Source organism: Lepus europaeus, chromosome 2 (assembly GCF_033115175.1).
Source record: "Lepus europaeus isolate LE1 chromosome 2, mLepTim1.pri, whole genome shotgun sequence".
Taxonomy (NCBI): Eukaryota; Metazoa; Chordata; class Mammalia; order Lagomorpha; family Leporidae; genus Lepus; species Lepus europaeus.
Window position 1 is genome coordinate 148,412,571 of NC_084828.1, and position 19,919 is coordinate 148,432,489.

Genomic DNA, 19,919 nt, shown 5'->3' on the forward strand with positions numbered 1-19,919 from the left:
TTCTTTTTCTTCTGGATGTAATTAGGAACCCTCACAATTCCAGTCATATTCTAAAGAGAAAAAAAAAATCTGTCCTCAATCTGTATTTTCTTATAATAAGCAGACAGACAATGCTTTCTGTGTGGTGGTCTGAATTCTACATAATGGAGTATGTTATACTTCAACCAGGGAGCTAGAGGCACATGTGCTATATACGTGTGCAGGGCATAGTTGGGTAGCATTATGACTAAGATATAAGGAACAGCTCAGCAAGGAATAACTTCTGATTCATGACTTACACAGAACTCAGGTCTTAAAGAAACCAAGATAAAGAGGCTCATAAACTGTAAATGATTACACTTTCTCTTACCTAAATTTGGAAAGCACTTTACAAAGAATAGGTATTATGTCAATGTACCTTGTGTGAATAAATTCAATGCATTTGCTAACAAATATCAAAGATATCAGATAAAATTTAAAGTAGGGAGCTTACCTCTAGTTGGAAAGTAGGGACTTCATTGTACACTCTAACAAAAATCTCCCCCACAATAAGTTCTTTGGCATGATCACTGTATACAAATTCTGATCCATATGTTTTATCGCAATCACCCTTTTTAAAAAATGAAAATAGACTGTTAGATATGTCATTAATGTATGTTTTATAAATTTATTCATATTCAGTTTAAAAATTTACTAGATAAATAACTTAAGACCTCCACCCATTGTCCAGAGAAGAAAAATACACTATAGCACTCAATACCATGTTGATATCTATAACCAGTAATACAACTCTGAAATAAGCAGAATTATGTCAAAATTTTTTAGTTCAAAGATTACTATGATAACCCATTTTAAAATTTCAAAAAATTAGAGGCCAACAAACAAAGCATCCCAAAAAGAGAGTTCATAAATCAAATATCACACTAGCTATTTTCATACCATGCAAGTTATCTGGCTTACTATGATATAAGGCAATAGAGTTACAAAATGAACACATTTGGATTGTGCTTTTAAAAAGTAAGAAAATGAATGGAAGTACTAGAAAATAGAACTTCTAATAAAAAAGAGACAGGATAATATATCATAGTTTGAAATATCAAGTAAATTTGTATTTGAGAAAAAGAAAAAAAAAAGGAATGGGAGAAAAATAGTCCCAATGAAGATCCAGGTTGCAATCACAAGGAATTTTTTTTCTTTTTTTTTAAGATTTATTTATTTATTTGAAAGTCAGAATTACACAGAGAGAGGAGTGGCAGAGACAGAGACAGAGAGAGATAGAGAGGTCTTCCATCCGATGTTTCACTCCCCAGATGGCCGCAATGGCCGGAGCTGTGCCAATCCGAAGCCAGGAGCCAGGAACCAGGAGCTTCTTCCTGGTCTCCCACAGGGTTGCAGGGGCCCAAGGACTTGGGCCATCTTCTACTGCTTTCCCAGGCCATAGCAGAGAGCTGGATGGGAAGTAGAGCAGCAGGGTCTCAAACCAGCGCTCATATGGGATGCCAGAACTTTAGGCCAGGGCATTAACCCACTGCACCACAGCGCCAGCCACAATCACAAGGAATTTAAGTTGAACTAAAATAACCTGTAAAAGTACCTAAAGTGCTAAACAATGAGATATTATTATGTCTAAGTCACTCAAGAAATTATAAAATAACATACTTTTTTAATCATGTTTTCTTGTTGGTACTCAAGAAATTCAAGCAATTCTGCTCTTGTAGAATTGTTCCATATCAAGTAGGGGCTCTCTGTGTTGCTGTTAAGCATCTTCAAAATCTAGGAGACAGAATATTATTGTTCTGTAACATTTTGAAAAAAACTTGAAATTGTCATTTATTAAAAATGTCTAATACATGCAATGTGCTATAAGAGGTACCTTAAGTATAATGAATCTCAGTAACAAGAATCTCAATAATTCCAGCAAGTTTGTTGATACTAGTTATTTTGAGGATGAGAAAAACCAAGAGTACAAAAGATCAACTGATTTGTCACCAGTCTCACAACAAATAAGTAGTGAAACAGATTCAAATTTGAGTCTGACTTTAACAATTTCAACATTTCTGTTCAAGAATTTAATAAACATTTACTCAGTAAATTAGAAGCTTAAAAACAGTCACAGGGGTTGGCATGGGGGCGTAGCGGTAAAACCTCCACCTGAGGAGCTGGCATCCCAAATGGGTGCCAGTTCGAATCCCAACCACTCCACTTCAGTACAGCTCCCTGTTAATGTGCCTGGGAAAGCACTGGAAGATGGCCCAAGTGCTTGGTCCCTCACACCCATGTGGCTTCAAACTGGCCCAGCTCTGGCCATTGCGGCCATTTGGGGAGTGAACCAGCAGTTGGAAGCTCGCTCTCTCTCTCTCTCTGAAACTCTGCCTTTTAAATATTCAAATATATAAATTACTCTAAAACAAACAAACAATAGCCTAGTTCTTTAAAAAATAAAAAAAATCACACATACTGCCTATATATATATGAGAACAAAATTTAAGCTTTTATAAAGCATACCTCTATGATAAGAATTTCTTTTTTTACTTATTTGAAAGGCAGACAAAGAGAGAGAAACAGAGAATCTTAAAAATGCCTGCGTCAACCTGGGCTGGGTCAATTCCCGGAGCCAGGAACTCCATTTAAGTCTCCCACATGGGTGGCAGGAACTGAAGAACATGGGCACATTAGCAAGAAGCTGAATTGGAAGCAGAGGTGAAACTCGACCTCAGACACTGCATTTTGGGATGCAGGTGTCCCAAAAGCAGCAGTTTAACATAATGCACCACATGCCTACACCAAAGGGAAATCATTTATGGTGACAAAGGAGGTTCATATTTTCTTGGCTGCCCTGATTCAAGGTTGATGATACGGAGTTGTGTCGCACAGATTATGACAGCTGAGCTATCCAGTGTGCTTACTCTTTACTTAGCTCTCCTCCATTTTAAGGGTAAATGTAGACATTTTGCACTTCCATAAACACCTGATTGTTTATTTTTTTGCATTTTACACTTACAGAACTCTATGATAGGAGGAAAGATGACCTCTATCTTACATAACATCAATCACTGTTTTCAAAAAAGTTAACTAGTAGATTAAGTAAATGACTGAAAAAAATACATGGTTAGGGAAATCATCAAACTCTGAGACTTAGAAGTTTAAAATAAAAAATTTTTTAAAATCCACACCAAACTCATGTCAAAATTTAATTTTGAAGTGTTACAAAAAAACTTTTTTTTTTTTTTTTTAAATCAAGGGCTGTCACCAACTTGTTGGTATTTCTGGAGGATGTTTTATTCAGCGGAATGTATCACACTGATGAGAACAAAGTCCAGGAAAAAAAACATGAAGTTGATTTTCACCCTTGCAAAGAATGAACTTACACAGCTGATATTTAGAATCAATGCATGATAAACTATAGTTCTTAGCTGAGAGAAAAAGCCTGTGAATATTTTTAGTGTTTCAGTTTTCTACAGTAATCTATGTTATTGTGTTCTTTTTCTATTTAAAGGAACTTGTGCTCTTCGTTAAAACCTAGGTTACCTCTGAAGCACATACCTCAATAGAACTAACCACTGCAAGTTTTCTCGCAATATAGGGTGTCAGCATGCCAGCTAAACTTTTCCGTATGGTTGGATTTTCTGGGGTTGCTTGTTCGTCAGGCAAATACCCTCCAAGGCGACTTAGAGCATGGACACTTAGTTTGGCAAGACTGTTGGCTACTTCCTGTTATAAAAAAATTAAGACCTTATCTTACATTGGTAATACAGTTATAATTGAATCAACACAGACTAGAACATGTTTCAGTTGCAGAAAGCAAATCCAAAAAGAGGGCACAAGTCCCCAGAACTGATGTCAGAAAGTTTATACATTTGAGCTTATCCTTCTGATGGAAATACCATTAGAATCTATGTACTCAATTTATGCTCAATGTGACATTTTGTAAATAACTGGAATCTGCACATTTGGTAGGTAGACTTTGCTAGAGGCAACATTGACAGGATCAACAATAAGAGTAAATGAAAAAGACACAGGAAAAATGTCTATAAAAACCAAACAAGCACAAAAGTGTTGGGGGAAGCTAGCTCCAATGGCCTGGTGGTATCATCATATTTCCCTGTTATACAATAATTTTGCAATTACAAAACTGACACTGAGTAATTAAAAAATACTAAATTATATCTATATGTACATTACTGAAAATTCCTTTGTCCTGAATCTTTTAAGCACAGCAGTTCAGATAAAACCTTACAATACTTAAAGAGAAATAAGCTTTGTTATCTTGAAAGACATATTTTATCCCTTGGGGGTTCTGAACAGCTGAAGTTTTGCTTTGCACTAATTTAGCAACAAATTATGTCTAAAGTTCAAATTAAAACAATGTTAAAGTTACCTGCTGATTTGTTTCTTCACTTTTCTGAATGCCACTCTCTTCTAGTGTATAATCATAATTAAATAGATAACCAAGCAGATGCCACAAAATTCCAGCCTGAAACAGGTGTGTCTGTAGCCAGAAATCCACAGCAAAAGAACTGACACATTCTACCCCAAGAGCAGCCACTCGTGGAATACTCTAAGAGAATAATAATATTAGAGTTAATATTCACAGCTAAAATAACATAAAAGTCTCAAAAGAATACTGGTTGTGAATGCAGTCTTATTTTTACAAAGTATTTAACCCTTCTACTTGCACTCTCAATTTAAGTCTGACTGCCAGATCCTTTAAAGTCAAAAATAAAAAATGCCCTCTGGTGGGAGACCACAATTACTAACTTTGAAACTAGCATTAAAAGACTTGCAATAAGGTTTTCCCTGTATCATTTCTTGCATCTTTAATTTTTAAAAATAGGTGCTAAGGCCTCAACAGCAATTCACATGTTAGTTTTCTTAAATATTCAATGATATTTTTTCATGCAGGTATAATGATTTACTTCTTTATACCAGAATTTGTATTCCTACTAAATGCTTTTAAGGATATGAAGTAGATATATAGTTGAGGAAATATTTTCAATAGATTCTCCTTCTTCTAGATATTTTACTACAGCATTAGCAACTCCAAACTGTTTAACATAACTCTCACTCTACCCAGTTTTCTAGGAAGAAAGTCTTTTTTCTCTCCAAAATCTAACCACGGTGAACTTCCCTCAGCAGTTTTAGACTGGGAAGAGACAGTAAGCTCTCAGATTCTGGAAGTCTTTCCTACCAAGCATGAGTGAATTCTATTGAGTTTCAGGCTTTAACATGATCCTTTACTTTTATTAAATTTATTTAATTCAGCCTTTCCTCAATGTCTCACTTTTAATGTTTAGACTTGTCACTCTTAGACTTACTCTTTGTGAAAAGCCTAGGAATAAAGCTGTAATTTACAGCAGTTTCCATGAAAAATGCTTTCAGCTGAAAACTCAAATAATTTACTAACAAATAATTTAGAGAAAACAACCTGCTTATAAATTGGGGACTGGTTTTTTGATAGGAAAATCCATTGCTAACTATAATCAGAAAACATTAAAGATGAATTCCACCTTGCCAAAATATAGCACCCGACAGAGATCTTTGATGATGCTGGGCATTTCTGTGATCTTCTCACGACATTCTTCAAACTGCGCAGCCACACTATAGCATTTACTTATGTGTCCACACACCTACAGGCAGCACAGAGCAGAGAAAAAAGGGGAGTCATGCATGCATTCCTTAACTGAGACATAACAAATCAAATCAGCAGAGCTTTGTAAAACATGCTTGATGGTACACATGGTACTCCAAAATCAAGCACAGTATTTCTATTGAATCATCGGTCCTTCTCATTAAAATTACCTATAGATGAAGGGGTTGTCAAATCACAGCCACTGTTGGCCAATGGGCCAAAATGTCAAAGGCTTGCTTTTGTACTGCTAGGGAGCTAAGATTGGTTTTTATAGGACTGTACAAAATAAATATGTAAAATGGGGTCTGAAGAAGCCCAAAGTCTCAAATGTTAACTCTCTGACCTTTTCCAAAAAAGTTTGCTTGCCTCTGAATCAAAATATTTTTGTCCAGCTTGTTAACACAGCAGAGTATCACAATTCTACTTAGGCAATGTACTTCAAAACACAGGATGAAACTCAAAAGCCAGGAGACAACTGATTTGATTCCTAGATTTGCTAGCATAAGCAAAAGACTGCACAAAAAAGATATACTCTACAATGATCTTAATGAATTCCTGATGAATTTTCTATCAAGACTTCAACTATTATAACCTTAACAAAACTTGGGAGGAAGATAGAGAAGGAAATTAGGGAAAATAATGGAAGACAAATGAAACAAGGATGGCAAAATGACAAATGTCTGAGCTAGCTGACAAAGACTAAGGGCTCAGTATGGGGGCCGGTATTGTGGCACAGCGGGTAAAGCCACCTGCAACACTGACATCCATATGGGTGGCCAGTTTTAGTCCCACCAGCTCCACTTCGCATCCAGCTCCCTGCTAGTGTGCCTAGGAAATCAGCAGAAGATGACCCAAGAGCTCGAGCCCCTGCAACCAATGTGGAAGATCTGCAAGAAGTTACTGATTCCTGGCTTCAGTCTGGCCCAGGCCCAACTATTGTGGCCACTTGGGGAGTGAACCAGCAGATGGAAGATCTCTCTGTGTAACTCTGACTTTCAAATAAATAAAATTTTTTTAAAAAGGGGGAAAAAAGAGCTCAGTACATTATTTTAAAGACCAAAAAAAAAAAAAAAAAAAGCCAATCTCACAACTGATTCTTAATGTGAGACAGACAAGCAGCATCAATATCCCTGGAGATTTGACAGAAAGTATATTCTTAGGCCCCTGAGCTCAGCGATCCTTGTTTTAACCAACTTCCAGTGAAAGTCTTGTGTAACTTTTGTGGAGTATTGGCTTTAGCCATACCTGTACAGACATGTCACTTGGTTTACTAGAACGATTCAAGACAGACACACAGCGACTAAATGCCTCTTGTAACACCTGCAGAGACAAAGTCAGACATTAATTCTCCATTTTGATTTGATGTTTGAAAGATTTTTCATGTTAGATATTTGGCACACAAATGTTTGCTCAATTAACATTTGTTTAAAAAAAAGATGCCTAAAGGTTTCTCTTTAAAGAGTTTGCAGTAAACTACTGGTAAACAATGTTATCTTGCCGGCGCCGCGGCTCACTAGGCTAATCCTCTGCCTTGCGGCGCCGGCACACCGGGTTCTAGTCCCGGTCGGGGCACCGATCCTGTCCCAGTTGCCCCTCTTCCAGGCCAGCTCTCTGCTGTGGCCAGGGAGTGCAGTGGAGGATGGCCCAAGTGCTTGGGCCCTGCACCCCATGGGACACCAGGAGAAGCACCTGGCTCCTGCCATCGGATCAGCGCGGTGCGCTGGCCGCAGCGCGCCTACCGCGGCGGCCATTGGAGGGTGAACCAACGGCAAAAAGGAAGGCCTTTCTCTCTGTCTCTCTCTCTCACTGTCCACTCTGCCTGTCAAAAAAAAAAAAAAAAAAAACAATGTTATCTTTACCAATTTTAAACCCAATAGAATCCAACTCACATTATGAGATAAAGCTCAGTTTCCACATTTAATTTTGGTGCTACAATACATATTGTGTTATCTGCTGGAATAATTTACAGGCAAAAAATTTCATTAACTGCATTTGTAGTGCCTGGTGAATTACTTATTCCCAAGTGTCTTATATTGTCCTAAACTAGCTTAAAGATAACCAGAATATCACCTCTATGCCATTCTCCCTTCTGAGCTCTTCAGCGTTGAGGGCCGAACAGTTGACAGTATGGAAAGCTAGTTCAGCAGCAGCAGGCAACAATGGTGATTCTTTTGAGAAAAGCAGGTCATCTGAAGTTTCCATTGTTATAGTTCGAATTAGCATGGGATATCCTGCATATTTATACGGCTGCAAATCTGAAATAACCAAAGGTTAGTGTTGGGAAAACAAAAACCACAAACTTTGGTTTTAAGTTAATTTTGACACCATATTCAACAACATTGTCTTAAAAAAGCAAAAATGGTAAAATATTCAACATCATAAACAAACTCTAATTCTAGCTTATAAAAAAGTTAAATCTATTTTTAAGAAAATCCCTTGTATCCTTCCTTTTCAGCAAAGGTGTTTCCACTAGAGAACAAATATTTCCTGGGAAACTGACTGCACTTGATATGTAATTACTTTAATCCTTTGTAGGACATCTACTTTCTACATTGTCTATGTGATCTTTCACCTGATCCCAGAGAGCAAGATATGGCAAATACATCAGAAATAGTATCAACACTCATGATACTTACCTCCTTATAAAGAAAAAGATTTTTTTAAAAATTTTTTTATTTTCATTTATTTGAAAGGCACAGAGAGCAAGAGACAGAGACAGATCAGGCTGAAGCCAAAAGCCTAGGAACCAATCCCGGTCTCCCACATGGGTAGAAAGAACCCCAACTATTGGAACCATCACTGTTGCCTCTCAGGGTAGACAGCAGCAGGAAGGTGGATGGGAAGTACAGCTGGGGCTTAAACCTAGGCATGCCTACATAGCATGTGAGAATCCCAAGTGGCCTATTAACTGCTGTGTCAAAGATGCACACCAATAAAAATTCTGAAAAGATACTTTACTTAAGTAAGAGTGAATATTTTATATTCATTGTTCTGGATAACAAGTGTACTTTGCAATTTTAAGGTAACTTAAAATAAGCATTTGAAAATAACTGAATATAATCTGATACCAGATACAAAATGGGCTGGCGCCACGGCTCAATAGGCTAATCCTCCGCCTGCGGTGCCGGCACACCGGGTTCTAGTCCTGGTCGGGGCACCGGATTCTGTCCTGGTTTCCCCTCTTCTAGGCCAGCTCTCTGCTGTGGCCTAGGAAGGCAGTGGAGGATGGCCCAAGTGCTTGGGCCCTGCACCCGCATGGGAGACCAGGAGAAGCACCTGGCTCCTGCCTTCAGATCAGCACGGTGGCCATTGGAGGGTGAACCAACGGCAAAAGGAAGACCTTTCTCTCTGTCTCTCTCTCTCTCTCACTGTCCACTCTGCCTGTCAAAAAAAAAAAAAAAAGAAAGAAAGAAATACAAAATGAAAGTTAATATTATTAAGTCCATTTAGCTCATTCTATGGATTGATAAATCTAAAACTGAAAGCTGGCATATACAGGTACCCAGTTACTCTATTCATCTTTAAAAAAAAAAAACTGGTCTGTTAGGCAGGAATACACAAATTAATTGACTTGGACTCTATAAATACCTTCGTAATTCCATTTGGTATCAGTGTAAAGCTTTTTGCCTTTCGAGGCTAATAACCTGCCTTAAAATAAGAGGACAAAATAAATAAATAAATAAATAAATCCTGGCCTTTACAGATCCTGATTTTCCTAACTGACATGTACAAAAATATGTGGCTAAGAAAGTAATTTTAGATCCTGTTGAACCAGGCCTCCTGCTCTGAAACTTACCTGATATAAATCCCTGTGGGAAAAGTGTAATATGACCCTATAACACAAACCAATGGTGAATCACAACTTTATCTTGTGACTAATGTAGTTACCAGCCACTGACGAATAACCAAAAGTTCTAAAAAAAGATTTCTAAACTCATTCTGATGAGTGCTAAATGTCATATAACCAAAATATTTACAAATGTGTTCTGTCCAATTCATATGCAGAAGTGAATCCATTAATCACTGTTCTCCCTAATGATACAACTGTTAAATCCTTAGGCTGTCCCCTAAACTTAAACTCTAACATCACCACTTTTTTCAAGCTCAACACCCCTCAAACTTACCTTAAATCCCCCACCACCTGTCCTCTCTTCCTTCTCACACAGCACCATCCCACAGCAAATGTATCTCATACTTTGCGCTGTGAGTCAAGTTCAGTCCTCAAGCCAACAAATGCCTGCCACACAGAAACCTCTCCTCCCTTACCCTCCCCCAGTAAAGCTTTTTAACTTATTCCTTTCTGGGATGCTACTGTTATGACCCCAAAAAAGGTACAAAAGGCCTGGCCAAACATGCTGCAGAATGCTGCACACTGAATCGCACCTATTTTATCTATTCTTATGTTTTTCAAACTGCTAATCACATAATTTCATAAAATGGAAATGTCATTCAAAAAGTAATAATAATATCTATTGGAAATGCAAAATAATAAACACAGTTAAGAAGGGAAAGTATAAAACAAACAACATTTTGGACTTTCCTCTAGAATATTCCTGTATTCCTCTAGAATATTCCAAGAGTCTTTTGCAATAAAAATTCTAATTCTACTAAAATACACTGTTGAAACAAGTAATATAGTAGGAGTACCTGGAAGATAAATGAGAATTTGAAAATAACAGTTGTCTTACCTTCTTTATGACGGTTGAAAAGTATGCTCTGTGTTTTCAGAATTAAAATTATATTCTCCGGATCTGGTCCATCCACTATTTTTGCTGACTTGGTACATAAGAACTCATATGCCTTATTTACTTTTTCAAACATGTCCTGTATGTAACCAAAGATAATTGTATTTTAATTTGCACCAACTCAAATAATAACTCAGGACACAGTTGATCTGTATTTTACCAATATCTTCTTTAGTTATTATTTTATTTTTTACATTAAGGAATTCATTACAACAGTAATCTAGCTGGCACATTGTTAAAGTGAAACTAATTTTTTTCCAAATAGCTATTCAATGATCTCAGCAATGTTTACTTAAAAAAACTCTTCGAACAAGTATTTAAGATCAATCTTGAAACATATAAATTCACACAGACTAGAGAGTTTTTCAGTTAATATAAAAAATTGTAAGAACTGCTGTTTACTGAGCACTGCTGGCAAAAAATGCTGAATGCCATTATCTCATTTAATCCTCTGAACAGTCACATGAAGTGTGCAACACTATCCTGACTTTTTACATGGGGATATTACAAACTATATAAAGTAAGTTACTTCTGCCAGCGCCTCGGCTCAATAGGCTAATCCTCCACCCCGCGGCGCCAGCACACGGGGTTCTAGTCCCGGTCGGGGCGCCGGATACTGTCCCGGTTGCCCCTCTTCCAGGCCAGTGCAGTGGAGGATGGCCCAAGTCCTTGGGCCCTGCACCCACATGGGAGACCAGGAGAAACACCTGGCTCCTGCCTTCGGATCAGCGTAGTGCGCTGGCCGCAGTGTGCTGGCCACGGCGGCCATTGGAGGGTGAACCAGCGTCAAAAAGGAAGACCTTTCTCTCTGTCTCTCTCTCTCTCACTATCCACTCTGTCAAAAATAAATAAATAAATAAAATAAAATAAAGTAAGTAACTTCTGTAATAATAAAAAATCAATTTGGTAGTGGAGCTACAACATCCAGGTCTGACTCTTAAATCCATGCCCTTAACTATTTCACTGTATTCTGTTCCATTGATCTAGATGTTCATTCTTGTGTAAGTATCATATTGTCTTCCTACTGCAGCTTTATGGAATGTTTTCGTATCTGATAGGTTATGTCTAGCAATTTAAAATTGATTGCAAGATTTCTTCCTATCTTGATCCTTTTTTCTCCCAGATGAATTTGAATTGCTAAAAGATTCTCAAAAAAAAAAAAAAAAAAAAACAAAAAAAAAAAAACACAAAACAAACAAACAAAATAAAACATCAAGCCAAGTGCAGCCTTTTGATGAAAAAAGCTTTCAACACACCAAAATGGCATCCTTTCAATGTCCAGTCTTCCCATTCAGGAATCCTGTGTGTGTTTCCAACAAAAACAACTAACAAGTTTCTAGTAACAAGACTATCAGTCTTAGTCTTAGCCGTTCTGGCATGATTTCATCTTTTGTGACTCTTTACCAGCTGAGGTATGCAAGAAATGCTGGCAGCAGATCATTTAAAATCTGAACCAGGCCAGTGCCGCGGCTCACTAGGCTAATCCTCCGCCTTGCGGCACCGGCACACCGGGTTCTAGTTCCGGTCGGGGCACTGGATTCTGTCCCGGTTTCCTCTTCCAGTCCAGCTCTCTGCTATGGCCCGGGAGTGCAGTGGAGGATGGTCCAAGTGCTTGGGCCCTGCACCCGCATGGGAGACCAGGAGAAGCACCTGGCTCCTGCCTTCGGATCAGCACGGTGCACCGGCTGCAGTACCGGCCGCAGTGCCGGCCGCAGTGCCGGCTGCGGCAGCCATTGGAGGGTGAACCAACGGCAAAGACCTTTCTCTCTGTCTCTCTCTCTCTCACTGTCCACTCTGCCTGTCAAAAAAGAAAAAAAATAAAATAAAATAAAATCTGAACCAAATTTTCTACTTCTTCAGTTAGAGTGAAATATGGTTGGATATGATTATGAAAACATATAGACACTGCCCATAGCAATCCATGTATCAGTGGCATCACTTACAAATGAATTAAATTCACCAATATGCCTAACTTTCAATTGTTCTTATGACTGCCCATTAGAGTTAATTCTTAAAGAGACATGGTAAGGACAGAGAATAAATTTACCCATATGTTACTAGTCACATGGGAGCTGTTCTGGTAAATTGAGGGAGGACCACTGACACAGAAAACCAGAGCATGTGACTAGAATTTTATTAAACAGACACTCAGCATAGATTATGAGGCAGACACTGGTTCACAAGGCACTATCTGTTCTCCTTCTAAGGAAAACTAGACCAAAAGAAATTTAATCCAAAAGTTCCAATTCCAAAGGCAGTACATACCCTCCCTTCTGGATTCTTATCAGGATGGTACTTTTGTGCAAGCCTGAAGTAAGCTTTTCTAATCTGGCTCTCATCATGCCTGCGAAATAGGAAAATTTTTTGTGAACATAATAAGGACCAAGTAAAAATTATTTAGAAGATCATCTAAAATGATGTTTCAAGAACCTTACTTCTTAACAGGAATTTTATGTGATCACACATTAAGCATCAAATTAATCCTAGTAAGACACAATAAAATATTTTTAAAATATTACCTTTTTTAGGTAAAGGAAAAAATTTAATACTTCCCTATTCTAGACTGACATTCGATAGAAATTATAAAACCATATTTGGGACTAAGAAATATTTTTTTAAAAACCCAGTACTTTATCAATATGTTTAAAATACCAATTCTAAATCTATAAAATAGTTTGCCAATTCAAACGTCAACATAAGTTACTAAAGAAGTCTTATGAAAAGTGTACATTTTTAGTCTATATTTAAGAGAATGTTTTTAAACCATTTTTCTCTAACACATGTATCCTACTATGAAACTTCACTGACAATTAATAAAGTAAATCTGCAAGAAGGGGAAAAGGAAGATGTGAGTGACTAGCATGTGTCAGATACTTTGCCTACGTTATTTCAATTAATAGAAAACAATACTTATGTAAGAACAGAAATTTACCATAAGTGAAAGTTACATGGACAGAGTGCCATATAGTTATTCCCATATGTGTGTACAAGGGTACCTCAAACACTATGTGGAAAGATGCAATAAAAAAATCTGAGTACAAAAAAAATTTGAAATGACAATTTTTTTCATAATACACATATTTTCCACAAACTTTATCAACATCCTTGTTATGCTAGGATTTCAAAAATGCCTGTTAACCCAAATATACACATTTCAATTTCATTTTCCATGAACTTTTTGATGTGTCCTTGTATATCAAAGAATAAGCAATATTTTGAAAATGATTTATTTAAATATAATTTAGTCTTTGATTTTAATACTTTAAGGCAGACGTTTATCTCTCTATTATGAAAATAACTCACGGCCCCTGTCCTTGAGGCAGATTAAGCACTTCATAAGCATCATCTATTGACATTGTAGGTGGCTTCTTTTCTACTTCCTTCTTCCAGGCTTCAAGGGTATCCTTTAGAAGTTTAACCTTAAGGCAGAGGATTAAAATTTATATTAAAGTAAAACTTATTTCAAAATATAATTAAGTAGAAATTTTTGCTACATATAAATTGACATTTCTAGGTTATCCAATTAACATCTAATAATATAAGTAATCAAAATCATAGCACTGTTGAGTAGTTAAGTAACCAGCTATTTATCGCCAGACTGTATTTTTCTATTTTCTTTTGAGTGACAGTTTTGAGTCTCTGCCAGTTTGTGTCTCCACCCTTAATTTTTAAAGAAAAATTCAGAAAATATCTTTGAAATTATTAAATTATACACCTTGCAATAAGAACAAAAGCTGTAGACTGCATGCTTCTCTAGATGAGCTAATGTAATTACTGATATGTCAGTACTCAAACACATGCGAGGGTAGTGAATACAGAGAAGTCAAGGTAGTGAGAAGACAGTAATGTTTATTGCATGCCAGGCAACTGTGTACTTTATCATTTAAAGTGTTTTTTCAAAAATTTGTTTTTATCTACTTGAAAGAAATAGAGACAGAGACACTGGTTCACCCCTCGAACACTCACAGCAGCCAGGAATCGGGCCAGGCTGAAGCTAGGAGGCAAGAACTCAATCTAGAGAATCCCACATGGATGGTAGAAACCCAAGTATTTGAGCTATCACTGTTGCCTCCCAGAGAACACATCAGTGAGAGGCTGGAATTTGAAGTGAAACGGGGACACAAACCCAGGTGCTCCAATGTGGAACACATGCATCCCAAGTGGCATCTTAACTGCTCTACCAAAAACCCCTAAATAGATTTAATTCTCATATAAAATTTCAATAACCCATAAAAACACTGAGATTCTGAGATATGGCTATATGTTTCCCGGTTATTTTGTGGTGGAACTGAATTCAAACTCAGGTTTGACTTAAAAAGCCTGTATTTTTTATATTTCACATTGAATCTTAAGTATCACAGACTCCCTACCTTTATTTGATCACAGCAGTGACTCATAGTACAAATGGCTACTGTTCTAAAATCTGTTAGATGTCAATGATAATGGTATAATTTCCATATCATAACAGACATGGGCACCCAGGCCTACTTTACTCTTGGCTCCCCATAGGTATCCAAGGACTCCAGGCTGGTGGAGTCCCAGGGACACTGTGGATAAGCAGACAGTACACAATGCTAAACAAATGAGGAGATCACAGCTACTGTCTGTGTTACTGTGTACCAGGAATTATGATTATGTGAATGCACACATAATCTTCACAAGAAGTCAGAGGTAGCTGCTAATTATTACAACCACTACCACCACTTTAGAGATGAGAACTGAAGGTTACAGAAATAGATCTAACAATGGCCAAATTGAAACTCAATTTCAAACTGCCTAATTCCAACATATGTGAGCTTTATCTGATATAATGGCAAGCTTCTACCAAGCTATGATGCTTTTATATAGTTTTTCTTTCTCACAGAAGATTATAAAGTTCTTAACACTAGCTCAAAAGCTAATCTTTCACTTTGAAATTCACTCAAATATAATGAGCTACATTCAGAGTTACATAGCACTGAAAAAGAAAATTTAAGAAAGCTATTCTGCTTATCACAAGAGAAAAACATAACTGAAGTGATTAGAGGTTGTTTTTATGTTGAAGAAGGCACAAATTAAATTGCCTACTCACCGGGTCTTTAATTGGCCAATCTGGAAACCGGAGTGTATCACAAAGTTGTTTGAGGTAATAAATATTACAAAATAGTTCATTTTCTAGTTGTGGATAGTTGATAACTGGGATGGGACAATACTGATAAAGTGCTCTGGTATTACTCTGAAGGCGAGGTGTGAAATCAGCAAGATGGGCAGCAATTTTCTCTATCATGAGGCGCCTGCAATTCAAGCATGATGAAAACAGGTAATCATCAAATCTAATTACACGTGTCTCCTTTGAGGTAACTCCATTTATTGACTTAAAACCAAGAGCTTGTAAGTATATCACACAGGGTATTTTAATATTATAGTATAAAAAATAGTCAACAGAAATGAACTTATCTATCATACTTACTGTAAAGATCATAGAGAAAAAGGCTAATATTATTGGTCCTTCCTATTATTTTTTTAAAGATCTATTATTTGGGCCAGCACTGTGGCTTAGTAGGGTAAGCCTCCGCCTGCATTGCTGGCATGCCATGTGGGCACCGGTTCAAATCTTGGCTGCTCCACTTCCAATCCAGCTCTCTGCTAATGACCTGGGAAAGCAGTGGAAGATGGCCCAAGTGCTTGGGACTCTGACCATGTGGAAGACCCAAAAGAAGCTTCTGGCTCCTAGCTTCAGATCAGCTCAGCTCTGGCCATTGTGCCCATTTGGGGAGTGAACCAGCAGCAGATGGAGGGCCCCTCTCTCTAACTCTGCTTCTCAAAGTCAGAATTACAGAGAGGGAGGGAGAGATAAAGAAAGAGAGTGATCTTCCATCTACTGTCCATATAGCCTAAACAACCAAGGCTAGGCTAGGCCAGGCCAAAGCCAGGAGCCAGGGACCAAGAGATTCACCTGAGTCTCCCACTTATTTGCAGGGGTACCAAGCACTTGAGCCATCCTCCACTGCTTTCCCAGGCACATTAGCAGGGAACTGGACTCAAAGTGGAACAGCTGGGACTTGAATCTACTCCCATATGGAATACGGGCACTGCAGATGGCAGCCTAACCCCCTTTGCCAGCCCCAATTCTTCCTATTAAAAAACGAGCCATTTGAAGGGCAGATGGAATGATGTATACGTGCAAGAGGGTGTAGCCAAAAACACATTTATTATTACCCCCAAAACAGCACACTATACAGTGTTATTTTAATTAACTTTCTACAACATAAGATCTAGACTAAGCTAAGCAGAAATTTGATTAGGTCTGTATACAGAGATACATCTTTTAGATAAGGAATCACATTAGCCAATGTCAAGATAAAAACATTACCAAGAATAACTGTATTGCTAACTTTTTATTCCTAAGTATTTTTTCCTCAGTGGAAAATAAGACTGCCAGAGAAGATTCAAATCAGCAACTAGTACACGACAAAAATGATAACCAGCAGGTGGCATGCAGAATGTGAAATTGGTCTGAAGAGAGTGAATAACTGGGAAGGCCAAACACCAGCCATCTAAGTGAACCAATGGTGTTGTCCACCAACAGGCAGCCTTGACACTGGAACTGTGCAGTATTCAGTCTTAGAACCAAGCTGGATACTGCCATGTGCTTCTGGGTTTCCACAGGCTTCTATGATAGCATTTCTCTGCTAATAAGGATGTTTCTTAGAAATGCTAACCACCAAGGTGAAGGTCAAAATGTGCTGGCTAAGGAAGCCTGCTGGATATCTCTGATCTGGTCCATTCTTTGCAAGCAGTTTTTGTTGTTGTTGTTTTTGTTTTGTTTTGTTTAAAGATTCATTTTGTTTATTTGAAAAGCAAAGGTAGTGTTACACAGAGAGGGAGAGACAGAGACAGTCTTCCATTTGCTGTTTCATTTCCCAAAAAGCCACTAAGCTGGGACAGGCTGACGCCAGGAACTTCTTCCAGGTATCCTATATAGGTACAGAGACCCAAGCACTTGGGACATCTTCTGCTGCTTTCCCAGGTGCATTAGCAGGGAGCTGGATTAGAAATGGAGCAGCTGGTACTTGAACCAGAGCCCGTATAGGATGCTGGTGTTCCAGGAAGCAGCTTTACCCACTATGTCAACTATGCCACAATTCCAGGCCCATGTAGGTGGCTTAAGATTTATTTATTTGAAAGGCAATGTTAGGGAGAAACAAAGACTAAAAGAGAGAGAGAAAGTGAGATCTTCCATCTGCTGGTTCACTCCCCAAAGGGCCGCAATGGCTGGAGCTGGGCCAATCTGAAGCCAGAAGTCAGGAGCTTCTTCCAGGTTTCCCACATGGGTGCAAGGGCCCAAGCACTTGGGCCATATTCTGTTGCTTTTCCAGGCACATAACAGGGAGCTGGATTGGAAGTAGAGCAGTCCAGACTCAAACTGCCATGCATGGCAATTTTTAATTAGTGTAATACAGTCCTATTTCCTAATGCCTGGGAGCATCTAGATTTTATCCTTATATAATTTCCTTCAGACATATAATTAATTCATTGCCTAAAAAATAACCAACTCTATAAACTGATTTAAGAAGCACCATTCACAGTAGACCCCAGTCCAATTAAAGCTCTATTAAGGTAATAATAATTTGTTAAATCAGGTCAGAAGACAAAAATGCTTAAGGCTTTGTACCTATCACTTGAATTAGCACCAGTGACTATTCTGCTTAGACTGACACCAGTGAAAACATTTAACAGAGTCAAATAAGATGGCAAGGAGCAAGGATTCGGAGTTTAAAATATAAACAATAAACGGTTATTTACCTCATTTCACTGCTCCAGATTGCTTCTGGAGTATCAAATTCTCCTAGAAAAATCTCAGAAAACTTTTCAGGTTCATAATTTTCTAAGTAACAAACCATTGCTTCAGGTAGGATGTGCCCAAGTATACTTCTCTGAAAAATATCTTGTCCCTTTGTCTTTAAAACAAAACAAAATAGAGAAACTAAAGTTACTTCTCAATTTTCTGATAAGTGAATTATGGTTAGAAAACATTTGAAGAAAGAGCACCACTGGTAATTTAGATGATAATACAGCAAAACTAAAGTCAAAAGTTCTAGTACAAAGCACCCCAGAATGAGCTCCAAGGCAGAACAAACAGCCTTCAGCCTTACAGCAGTCTTAGGCTTCTCAAGCATTAAGTGCTGCTGGTGTTATTTAGGACAGCCTTCATCATGTGTGACAGTAACAGACATCACAAGGAAGGACCTGTGAAAATTTACTGCATAACATTGTTGTTTACAGTTCCTATCCATATCTCCTATTCTCAAAAGCAAATCTTGGAGATCTTTGTCTTAAAAAGGAACTGTGGCTAGGATTTGGATGGAGAATTCTACACAAGGAAATGATAATCAATATAATCAGCTACATTAGAAGTCCATATCCTTTGGCTGGTATAATGGAGTCAGCCAAATGTCATACTTTATCACTGTAAGTTTTTTAACTCATTTATTTACCTGATGGAAATAAAATCCTAAAAACTATAAATACTTTTCTTACTTCCTTCCAGGCAAATTTAAGATGTTTTACTTCCCTAGGAAAGGACAAAGAGACAGGAGGGTAAAAACTCAAATATGGCTTTACCACTTGATGCAAAGACAAAGCAGAAGATGAATATTTTTAGGTTTTTGCCAACAAAAGCTTAAATTTGTGATTGGTTAAACTTTTGGGTAAAGAATTGATTGTTCTGTCTTTAGAATTCTATTATTTGGTAATTCCTGCATCTAGAATTCAGCTATAAACACTGCTTTGTTGTAATTATCCAAAACATTGTTAGGTGATGTAATTTCTAAAAATTTGAAAATAAACTACATATGTATAATTGCACAGCAATAAAGGAAGAAAACTAAATACCCAAAATGATTAATTCCACATTAAGAGAGTATCAATAGATTTTTTTTTTAACTTCTTGTATACTCTCATTTCCATTTATATAATGCTGTGGGAATTATGCTATAGGAGACCTCACCTTTAATATTATCAAATAGATTTTCCAGGGCCTAACTGGTTGCTCTATCAAACATATGATTTGATCTAGTGTCTACTACCAAAGACAGTAACATTCCTTAGTTTCTTGATCAGTATTTCATTTTACTGCTCTACTCTTGAAAAAATGCCCCCCAAAAAATCACTGCTCCATGAAAAGTCCAACAAATTTTGAAACACCCTTCATTTATATTTTGACAATATCTCTTTGTAGAATGTAGGCATAAAGGTTTAGGTCATCAAAGCCACCTGGAAGAGTCTCACCTTTCTTTTGAATGCCTAATTTTCCTCCTTGGTAAAATGTCAAGAACATTAGAGAGAATATAAAAAATTGAGTAGCTTCAAAAGAGAAGTGTGGCACTTCTGCTACCTTTGGATCTGAACAAAAAGGCAGCTAAAGTCTTTTTAAATCTTAGCTGACTATATGACACTCAGATATCTAATGAATTACTTACAAAAATAACTAATTTAAAATTTTTTTTTTATTTGAAAAGCAGAGATACAAAGAGAAAGACAGACAAAGAGTGAGCTCCAATTCACTAGTCCACTCCCCAAATGCT

General features: G+C 37.5%; 1 protein-coding gene across 4 annotated transcripts in view; it reads right to left on the reverse strand.

Annotated features, from left to right (window-relative positions):
• Window positions 1-19,919, reverse strand: part of DNAJC13 (DnaJ heat shock protein family (Hsp40) member C13) — a 145,140-nt gene that overhangs the window by 41,260 nt on the left and 83,961 nt on the right. For all 4 annotated transcript variants that reach the window (XM_062214722.1, XM_062214706.1, XM_062214713.1 and 1 more), the window contains exons 32-43: window positions 18,139-18,293; window positions 15,425-15,626; window positions 13,657-13,772; window positions 12,619-12,697; window positions 10,297-10,432; window positions 7,679-7,863; window positions 6,854-6,928; window positions 5,487-5,606; window positions 4,358-4,537; window positions 3,523-3,690; window positions 1,639-1,752; window positions 473-589 (exon numbers count right to left, since the gene is read on the reverse strand). In XM_062214722.1, coding sequence (XP_062070706.1) covers window positions 473-589; window positions 1,639-1,752; window positions 3,523-3,690; window positions 4,358-4,537; window positions 5,487-5,606; window positions 6,854-6,928; window positions 7,679-7,863; window positions 10,297-10,432; window positions 12,619-12,697; window positions 13,657-13,772; window positions 15,425-15,626; window positions 18,139-18,293 — 1,647 coding nt within the window. The remainder of the gene's footprint in view (window positions 1-472; window positions 590-1,638; window positions 1,753-3,522; window positions 3,691-4,357; window positions 4,538-5,486; window positions 5,607-6,853; window positions 6,929-7,678; window positions 7,864-10,296; window positions 10,433-12,618; window positions 12,698-13,656; window positions 13,773-15,424; window positions 15,627-18,138; window positions 18,294-19,919) is intronic.